This window comes from Tupaia chinensis, unplaced genomic scaffold (assembly GCF_000334495.1).
Source record: "Tupaia chinensis unplaced genomic scaffold, TupChi_1.0 Scaffold143935_1, whole genome shotgun sequence".
In the NCBI taxonomy this organism is placed as follows: domain Eukaryota; kingdom Metazoa; phylum Chordata; class Mammalia; order Scandentia; family Tupaiidae; genus Tupaia; species Tupaia belangeri.
In genome coordinates, this window is record NW_006203786.1 from 50,253 (window position 1) to 60,809 (window position 10,557).

Genomic DNA, 10,557 nt, shown 5'->3' on the forward strand with positions numbered 1-10,557 from the left:
CTGCTCTAGCTCTGTCATGAGCAGCGGCCTACTTTGCTCAATAGCCAACTCACAAAAAAACAAAATATATTTATGGGCTGCATTATTTTTCTATTCCAGATGGAAATAACTTAATTGAGGTCCTTCAAAAAGTGATTAAATTTATCACTTAAGATGACCTATTATGCTAAATAGAAGACCGTCTATGAAAATTGGCAACTCTTATCATTACTTGTAATATTTATCTGAATATTTTTGGGAAAGGAAAATGGAGAATTTTCTAAAGTTCTATCTTCAGATTACATCATGGACCTTAGAGTGAAACCAGGTGGTCTGTGGGTGGTTCATATCTGCTTTAGTTTATGGTTCTCTGATCCCTGCATGGGCATTAATGAAATTAAGTGTATTTTCTAAAACAGTCTGTACTCTACTTCAGACTTGCCATTTTTTCCTTTTTCATGAGGCCAATAGAAGTGGTTAAAATTTTAAAAATAATAACTGGCCTTGGGAAAAGAGTAAATGCAAGCATCGTTTATTCATGTGGAATTCAGCAAATGGAGTTTTGTTGCAATAACAGGCTCTACTAAAACCAGAAGTTATTAAATAAAAAAATGCTAAAATTCCAGATGGATAACTTTGAGCAATAATACCAGTGCTAGTTCTTCTTGCTGACCTTTGGCCTTCTTTGGTCCTTGCGTATACACGCACACACACACACACTCACACCCTCACAATCTTGTAAGCAATTCTCTGTCTTGCCTATCCTCTGGAGCAATGTTTTTTCCACCGATGACAAGCTTCCTGGTGGAGAATTTAGTTGAGGGGAAGTGAAGAGTGAGGAAATACAGCCAGTGTAAGGCTTGCTAGTGAGCAAGAAGACATATCATATGAAACAAAGTTTTAATTTTTATTTTACATATTTATACATAAAACTTTCAAGGAACCCTCTGAATCCAACAGAATGTTAATAGCACATCTAAAAAGGAACTTCAGGTAGTCAACATCACAAAATGTTGAAAACTGATTAAAATATACATATTACGAAGAGCTACAACTTCACTACGAGGCAGGCATGTATGTTTTGACTTGAATAGCACCGTCATTTACAGTTCTTTAAAACTACAGTGAAGAATGAAAGTAGTCCATGGGAAAATACGGCTCCAACGTAAAACCTCCAAACAAATACGAATAAAGTTAAAACTACCCTCTTGGGTTAACCATGATTTGGGATGGTATAAGTACTGTACATTTTCTGTAACAATAGTTTATTAAAATGCCTGATATTAAGTGGCACAAGTACAAATTTAAAATAAATTAAGAAGCAAAGGCCAATCACTGGACGTTAAGCTTCAGACATTATCGATGACTAACACTGATGTTTCTGCGCCATCTTCAATAACAGCATTTTTACAATCACAGAAGCAAAAGAAATGCTAGCTTGACCCCTGGTGGGTGGCTTCTTTTCACTTTGCAGGCATTTTCTCTGCCATGTGCTTCTGCTGACTTTCAGCATGTCTGTAAAATTAATAATACAGTTATTTAGCCCCAAGGAGAAAGATCCGAACTGTTTCTCAATCAATAGCTACAATATCCTCCAAATCGAGGTTCAGTTACTCACTAGGAAATACATGAGAATTTTTTTTAAAAAAAGTACTTTATTCAAAATGATTTGACCTCTTTAATTTTTTATATTCTTTTTTTTTTTTTTTTGAGAGGTTTTTCCTATAGGGTGCATGTGTTCGCCAGAGAGGCAAAGGAAGAAATTACCCCGCGGGGGGATGGCCACACCGCAATCCCTTCTCCTCCATTCTCCCTTCGGGATCTTGGGCATGCATGCATACGTGCCCGGTGTGAGTTTAAGCCACAGGGTCTGAGACTTGAACCATGGTTGACTACATGGGGGTCCAGTGATGTAGCCATTACACCATCTGCTGGTCCCAATTCTTTATATTCTATGTATAATTATTTAGTAAGCCACTGAATTAACCTGAGGTTTATGCCTTCTACTTTTGTGAAAAAAAAAAAAGTTTGGTATTGGATAAAAGAGGTGAATGTCTGGGATACTTTTACCCACAAATATTATGTGCCTTCTATGTGCCGGGTACTGCTCCACACTGAGGATTTGGTATGAGTTAGACAATGAGGCCTTTGCTCTTGTGGAGCATATATTCTGATGGAGACAGACAAGAAGGAAACAAATAGCAAATAAGGAAATAGCAGACAGAAATAAGCTCTAGCCAAAAATCAAAACAAGGGCCAGCCCCATAGTCTAGTGGTTAAGGGGGTTGGATCTCACATGGCTGACCATGGTTTGCATCCTGGCCCTGATGGCTTGAGGAACATGCTGGGCATGCATGGGTACATGTGTACCCTAAATTCCAACTACAAGGAGAAATGGAAGAGAAGGGTCTTATATGTGACCACACCCTATTCAGGGTTTCTCCCTTTCTGTTTCTCTGTCTCTTGGTGGTAAGTTCACACACTTTCTGACAAGTTAAACTAAAACAAAAGTCAAAACATGAGGTTATGACAGAGAGTAACTGAGTGACTCCTTTAGTTAAACACATGCATACAGTGACAGACCTAGGTATGAACTAAGGTTCCTGACGAAACCCAAGCCAGTAATCTAATTCACTCTAAGGTAGGAGTCGGTGGATATAAGGATTTTCCCACTGTTTGCATAAGCTTCCCTCCCACGTTGTTAGCCCTAAGATCGTGATCATCACAGTGAGGGTAGGGTAAGGTGGGGTGAGTCTTCTTTGTCATCATCTTCTTCTTCTTCTTTTTTTTTTTTTTAAAGTTTTTATTGGAGACACACACACAGAAAAGTTAGAAGTTGTGTGGCCATCCCCCTTCCTCCCCCAGGAGGGATGATCATACAACAATCCAGTCTCCTCTTCGGATTTTGGGCACGTGTACACATGTGCCCAGCTTGAATTTTCAAGCCACCAGTCTGGGACTCAAACCACTGTTGGCCATGTAAGAGTCCAGTGCCTTAACCTCCATGCTGGCTTGGGCAATCTTCTTATTCATCAAATTCTGCAATGACCTGTGTGCCCTAAGGTAACTCAGCAGGTGGCTGGCAGAGACAGAAGGGCAGGATGGCCAGGCTGTTTCCATCCCCCAGCAGGCACTACTCAGAGAACGGCAGTGTCCGAAGGGCCCTAAGACAAAGGTTTTGAAGGGCAATTTGGGGAAATAAGTTTAACACGAGCAAAGCATCTAGGGCTGTGGTTTACAGCTGTAATACAAGGATGATGGCCAGTCTGTGTGTGCTGCCTAGACTTGAGAAGTCAGAGACGCCAGGTTTAACTCACTGGCTGTATAGAGAATATCTCCTATCTACGGTCCAGAGAAGACAAACCACACACACTTTCAGAAATAGGGAAGTGACAGAAGAATCCTTGTCATACTCTGTAGCCCACAAATAAATAGGAATCTTCATCTAATAATCATGGACGTTGGGAAGAAGATACCAGCCTGAATGATTATTTTTTTTTAAATAGCCCTTTAGTATATCATCTCACAGTCCTGTCTGCAAAAGAACCACGATCATTTTCATAAAGTATTTCACTCAAAGTCATCTCGAGAAATACTTTGATGTCCAGTGAGCTACAGTTCCTTTGGAGCTAATTCAATCACAGTTCTTATAGCAGTTTTAAAATATGTATGGGGGGAACCAGCAGTTAGCGTAATGGCTATGTCGCTGGACTCCCACGTAGTCGACTGTGGTTCGTGTCCCGGACCCGGTGGCTTAAAAAACTCATGCCGTGCGCTTGTGCGTGCGTGCCCAAGATCCCGAGAGGAGAATGGAGGAGAAGGGATTGCGGCGTGACCATCCCCCCTGGGGGGTGATTTCTCGCTTTCTGTCTCTATGTCTCTCTCTCTGTCTGTCTGGCGAGCGCACGCGCCCTACAGTGAAAATCTCTCCAAAAAAAAAACAAAATATGTATGGGGACTAGCAGATGGTGTAATGGTTATGTCACTAGACAACCATGGAGTCAACTACGGTTCGAGTCCTGGACCTGGAGGCTTAAAACTCATGCCGGGCGCATGTGTGTGCATGCTCAAAATCCCAAGAGGAGAATGGAGGAAAAGGGTTTACGGTGTGGCCATCCTCCCTGGGGGGTTATTTCTTGTTTTCTGTCTCTGTCTTTCCAGTGAGTGCACACACCCTATAGCACAAATGTCTCTAAAAATAAATAAATAAATAAAATATGTATCTATGTGCTTATGTGTGCACATGCATGCACACATACATACATCTGGGGGCTCTCTGAGAAGGAAGAAAAATAGGAGACAGCTTCAGAAAATTCTGAAAGTTGGGTGGTGTTAGAATTCATCACAAAGATGATTTCTATTAAACTTTTTAAAAGTTTTTTCCCATTGTGTGTGTGCTTGTTGGAAAGAAAAAGAGAGAGGGCAAGTGAGAAATCATCCCCGGGGGGAGAACTTTCCTTTCAACTCCACGATTCTGCCTACCCTGTAATCCCATAATCATGCCGACTGAACGGCATAAAGAACGTCCACAGCAAACCCGTGTATTAGCCAAGCACTTAGAGAAGTCTCTCGATGTCCTCCCTGCCAATGCGGAATGCCAACAAGGAACGCCAATGCTACTTTGAGGGCAGAGTAAAGGTCTCGGCTATCACAGGCAATTCCCAGGCTTTCCAAGGGAGTTCCCATATTTTCCAGAAAAGGTCAATACAACCAGAAAAGTCCTCATTGTGTATTTTCTTTCTTTTTTTTTTTGGAGAGGTTTTTGCCATTGGGCACGTGCGCTCACCAGAAAGACAGAGAGAGACAGAGAGATAGAAAGCGAGAAATCACCCCCGGGGGGGATGGCCACGCTGCAATCCCTTCTCCTCTATCCTCCTCTTGGGATCTTGGGCACGCATGCACACGTGCTCGACAGGTCTGGGACATGAACTGCGGTCGACTACATGGAAATCCAGCGACATAGCCATTACGCTAACTGCTGGTCCCCCTCGTTGTGTATTTTACTACCAATGTCCCATAATCTCAATACTTGGGTGCAAATTTCTTAGAATAACAAAAAGGAATTTTTTTTAATGATTGCTGTTGATGCAATGCCTGAATACATCTGTAGATGGCAACAAATATTGTCTGAATGTTACTGTGATATTTCAGATGCAGGCAAATATGCTCAGAGTTGGGAAGGTCTACTGCTCTGTTGCTCTGTTTTTGCTTGTTTTTCTTTTTTTTTTTTTTTTGGTTAGGGATAAGGAATTCTATTTAAAATATTTAGAGTACTGCCCACAAATCTTTTTTTTTTCCCTTTTAAAATTTGCCAGAGGGCACACATACGAGAGAGAGAGAGACAGAGAGATAGAAAGCGAGAAATCACCCCCGGGGGAATGGCCACGCTGCAATCCCTTCTCCTCCATTTCTCTGCTTTGAGGGATTTTAGGTATATAAGCACATGTGTTTTGAGTATCTTTCAAGCCTCAGGGTTTGAGACTTGAACTGTGTGGCCAACTGCGTGGGATCCAGCCACCTTAACTACCAGGTCACAGGGTCACCTGTGCCCATATACCTTAAAAAATAATAATAAAAAAAAAATGTTAAAAAGTATAAACATAGTTTTACAGAATTTATTTTGAGACCAAAACTTTTTCTATAGCATAGCACTTGAAAATTATTTTGAGGTGCCAGCCCCTGGCTTGGTGGTTCAGTCAGCCAGATCCCACACAGCCAATTGTGTGGTTCAAGTCCCAGACCTGGTGGAATGTTGCTGAATGCACGTGCATGTGTGCCCAAGATCCCAGAGGAGAGAAAAGGAGAAGGGCCTGCAGCACGGCCACACCCCACGTGATCACTGCATATGGCTTTGAGCTTCTCCACAATGGTCACGGGCCATGTGCCTCATGCCTTCTGCTCCTGTGACAAGCAGCCTTCTTTGTTCGGTGAGCCTTCTCGCTTGTGAATACCATTTCTGGCATTAATAGCAACGACTGTGTCCTGGTTTAAAAACATCATATGGACTGTCTTAGAAAAGGTGCCATCGTAAATATGTAGTCAGTACAACATTTCATGCACTCTACTTACGGAGACAGGCTTTTCTACAAGGAAAACTGCTAAGAAATGCCAATTTTGACGAGTATTAACCTAGTTTCCTTATCCCCTAGGAAGGGAGGTATTCTTTGAGTGTTTGTAAAGAGGCAGTTGGAGTCAAGCCCAGTCAGAAACTCAAGTCCTGGGGTTTCCCCATGGTGAGAACAATCTGGTGGTACTGGGATTGCAGAAAGATGCCAGTGTCCCTCATTCTGGGCATGGAAGAGATGATCAAGAGCTGGGTCACATAGCAGCTAGTGCCACTTGGTGGCACAACAGGGCTGCTCATGTGCTGGAAACATGCCAGGTTAGAACAGCTTAGGGGGACCAGCAGATGGTGTAATGGTTATATTGCTGGACTCCCATGTAGTCGACCATAGTTTGAGTCTCGGACCTGGTAGCTTAAAACTCATGCTGGGCATGTGTACACGAATGCCCAAAACCCTGAGAGGAGAATGGAAGAGAAGGAATTGCAGTGTGGTCATCCTCCCTGGGGGGTGACTTCTTGCTTTCTGTCTCTCTGTATCTAGGCGATTGCACATACCCTATATCCAAAATCTCTCTCAAAACAAACAAACAACAGCTCAGGGCCAACTTCCTGGCAGACAGTTCTTCAGGGTAATATCTGCCTAGGCCAGAACTATAAACCTTCTTTAGGCGAAGGCATAAGACGTTCCAATGCACTGAGACTCCATCACAAGGGGAGGACGGTTGCTAAAAGCAACGCATTTGGTAAGAAAAAGCTTAGGCTGCTTCCCCTCCATCTAAACAGCTGACACCAGCAAAGGTTAGCTGAATTTCACTCACGGAAGTAAAGGAAGTTCTTTAGAGTTAGTTCATCTTAAATTTAACCACCCCAAGCTTCCCTTCTTTGCGAAAGTGAAGCTGCACTGACCTGGTCAAGTCTTCAATGTCCACCAGCATGGCGTCCTGCTCTGTGTGCAGCTCATCCCGGATGAGGAGCAGCTGGACCAACTCTTCATTCAAGCCTGGGGCAGCACAGGAAAAACAAAAGACAAAACCCACAACATTTTAAAATAGATAAAACTGCTGAGCCAGCAGATGGCATGGTGATCGGGGTGGTGGGATTGCACATGGCCAACTGTGTGGGTCAAGTTCCAGATCTGGTGGTTCAAGAAACATGAGTGTGTGTGTGTGTGTGTGTGTGCCTAAAATCCCAAAGAAGAAATGGAGAAGAAATTGCATTGCAGTGTGGCCATCCACACACCTCCTGGGAGGTCCTTTCTATTCTTTCTTTCTCTCTCTAGCAAGTGCACATGTCCTCTGGCAAAATAAAGAAAAAAATAAATAAAACTGCATCCAAATCAGAAAATTTAACTGTTCACAGACTATTATACATGGACCGTAGATACATAAATATATACAAAGAGCTACACCTAACAGGGAGGATAGTCTTGTACAAATGTAGACTGTGTAATAGCTTCTCATAAGCACAGGAGAAGTCATCGGTTGAAGAAACAAGGCTAGTCTGCATATTACAGAGATGTCTGAGGAAAAAAAGAGTCAAGCGAGGGATATTCCCAATTACGTTAAGGTGGGAAAAAACAGCCTGTTAGGAAAAGCAGGATTTTGTTTTGAAAAAATGTGAATAAATTCTGGAGCCTTGTACATTTTCTGCCGTTCATCTTCTGGGGATGGGGGAGCCTTCTGTGCAGGTGGTTCTAGGAAAAAGCATTCTCTGAAGATATCGGAAAGTCAGATTCATGGAACGGTCATATAGGTAAGACTTGAAGAAATAACGCTCGGGAATCAGCAGTTAGCGTAATGGCTATGTTGCTGGACTCCCACGTAGTCGACTGCGGTTTGCGTCCTGGACCCAGTGGCTTAAAATTCACGCTGGGCGCGTGTGAGTGCGTGCGTGCCCAAGATCCCGAGAGGAGAATGGAGGAGAAGGGATTGCGGTGTGACCATCCCCCCTGGGAGGTGATTTCTTGCTTTCTGTCTCTATGTCTCTCTCTGTCTGTCTGGCAAATGCACGCACCCTATAGCGAAAAAAAACTCTCCAAAAAAAAAAAGAAAAAGAAAAAGAAAAAGAAAAAGAGAGTTTAATGAAAATTTCTGCACGAGACAGTATCAGGGAAATATGTCACTGGACTTGATACCAGGAATAAAATATATGCATGTGGAAGCATTTCAAATCCTCCTGAAATCTCTGCACTGGGTTAATTTGGCTCCTACTTCTAAAAAATAGGAATGAGCAAAGGGCTTTCTCCTGCTTTCTGGAGAAGCTAAGAATTGAGCTGCTAGGCCCAGACACAAGGGGAGAGCAGTCACCAAGCCAGAGCTCTGGGCAGGGAAACGAGAGAAAGACAGAGTTGTTCCGACTGTCCCGGTTGGAAATGCTTTCAGAGATCCCAACTTCAAATAATGCATTTGTCTGCCTTTAGTTCAGGCTAGCTTCCAATTTTTCAAAAAGAGAAAAAAGTCATACAAAGAGGCCTAAAATTTTATCTGCTCTTGAAAAGGACTACATGGCAATTTTATTATTTAAAAGTCTAAGGAAGATGGTTCTGTAGTAAAGCATCAGAAAGCCTTTTCAGTCCTTGAAAGAATAATCATCCTAGTAATTAATTCTCTACGAAGATTAAAATGTAGTTGTAAAATGAAAAAAAAAAATCCTGTGGATCTATGGTTTCTTAATTAAAATTTTAAAGCCTTTCTCTTGAGTTAAAATACTATGGAATGTAATAACTTGGCACTGAATACAGCTGATTTTTTAAAATTTGGATCCAGTAGAAAAATTTAATTTTTTTCTAGTGTGCTTTTGGTATAGCTTTTAGGCTGCCACTCAGTTGAGTGCCTGTATAGCCAAACCCTCAGCACTTAGGAATCTTTTTTCCAATATGAAGTTTTAAACTTTTTATTATGAAAAATTTCAAACAGATAGGAAAACAGAAAAAAGAGTTTAATGAACACCACCAGCTTCAACAATGATCAGTTCATGGTCCATCTCGACTAATCTCTCTTTCCTACTGGATTATTTTAAAGCAAATCCCAAACATCACATTATTTCTCCTGTAAATGCTTCATTACGCATCTCTAAAAGACAAGTAATATTTTTTTTTTTTTAAGGTTTTGCCACAGGGTGATGTGCTCACTGGAAAGACAGAGGGAAAGTGTGAAATTGCCCCCTACCCCTGGGGGGATGGCCACACTATAATTCCTTCTCCTCGATTCTCCTCTTGTGATTGTGAGTATGCATGTGCGTGCACATGTGCCTGGCATGATCTTCAAGCCTGTGAGTCTGGGGCTCAAGTTGAGGTTGGCCATGTGGAAGTTTAGTGCCGTAACCACCAAGGTACCTTCTGGTCCCTGACAAGAAATTTAAAACCAAACCAAACCAAACCAAACCAAAACAAAACATTCACATAACCATAATACCTTTTCCATCTCATAAATAAATAAATAAATAAATAAATAAATGTTTTACAGAACATTCAGTCATTGTTCAAATTCCCTGCTTGGCTCATAAATGATTTTGCAGTTGGTTTGCCTGAATGCATTTGGCTAGCATACTTTTTGGGTATTTTTAAATTTGCAAGTCCACAGGATTATACAGAACTGTACACTGATGCTGGAGGGATGGTGAATTCATCTGGCCTAACCATACGCCTCACTGAGAATATTTTCTCTTTCATTGGGCCAAGTCTGCTCTCTGAATATCCGGGAGTGGGCACCACTCGCAGTCCCTCTGGACACCTGTGCTACAAGTCCTTCATTTGGAAGGGAAAAAACCCGTCCTTGTAATTTTCCCATATAGTCACATACACTTCTCCCACTTGAATCCCACAAAGTAATCCAGTTTGATTTAAATGAAGATGATGACACCTAAAATGAGTGTGTATACAAGTAGGAAGTATAACTATCATAAATGACTCGTAACAATTGTATTCTAGAAACAGATGGGGTGAGTCAAATCCATGCACTGAGCTAGAGCTCGGGACTTAAAAAATAAATACAAAGGACTGGGAACATTCTGAACCTTCAAATATTCTTAAAGCTTCTTGACATTTTACAGCTAAAAACAAACGACACCGATAACAGAGAGCCTCGCAGTTCTCTTTTCATTGTAAACACATAAGAGGAACCCAATGAAATGAACAGAAGAACTGAATCAAGAAAGCCGCTCTATCTCATTACGTTTCGCATTTAGTGTCCCACTGTCGAGTGTGGCTTAACTTACTTTCTATCTGGGAGTGGAGATCATTGACTATCACTTGTAGCTGCCCGATAGTCATGTCTCTCAGGTCAGTGGGTTTCAAACTTCTTTTCATCAAGCATTCACTTATGTGAGGCATGTGAGGCAGCTGAAGATACAAAGGGGGAGAAATGGAGGTGTGAATAGAACTGCAGCTGAGCAGAAGACCTGGTTTTCTCTGGAAAGACCCACCCTAGTTCTCCCACCTCATTTCAGGTTCTGTACTTAGCAGCTTTCCTAGTCTGTGACTTCGCCATTGGAGGGCCCCGTGCGCACACACGACG

General features: G+C 42.0%; 1 protein-coding gene across 2 annotated transcripts in view; it reads right to left on the reverse strand.

The window, feature by feature from the left end:
- Window positions 1-952: 952 nt before the first annotated feature.
- The window catches only part of SCHIP1 (schwannomin interacting protein 1), a 71,276-nt gene continuing 61,671 nt past the window's right edge, over window positions 953-10,557 (reverse strand). For both annotated transcript variants that reach the window (XM_006165505.3, XM_006165504.3), the window contains exons 5-7: window positions 10,259-10,382; window positions 6,950-7,043; window positions 953-1,494 (exon numbers count right to left, since the gene is read on the reverse strand). In XM_006165505.3, the coding sequence (XP_006165567.1) occupies window positions 1,443-1,494; window positions 6,950-7,043; window positions 10,259-10,382 (270 nt within the window). In that variant the 3' untranslated portion in view covers window positions 953-1,442. The remainder of the gene's footprint in view (window positions 1,495-6,949; window positions 7,044-10,258; window positions 10,383-10,557) is intronic.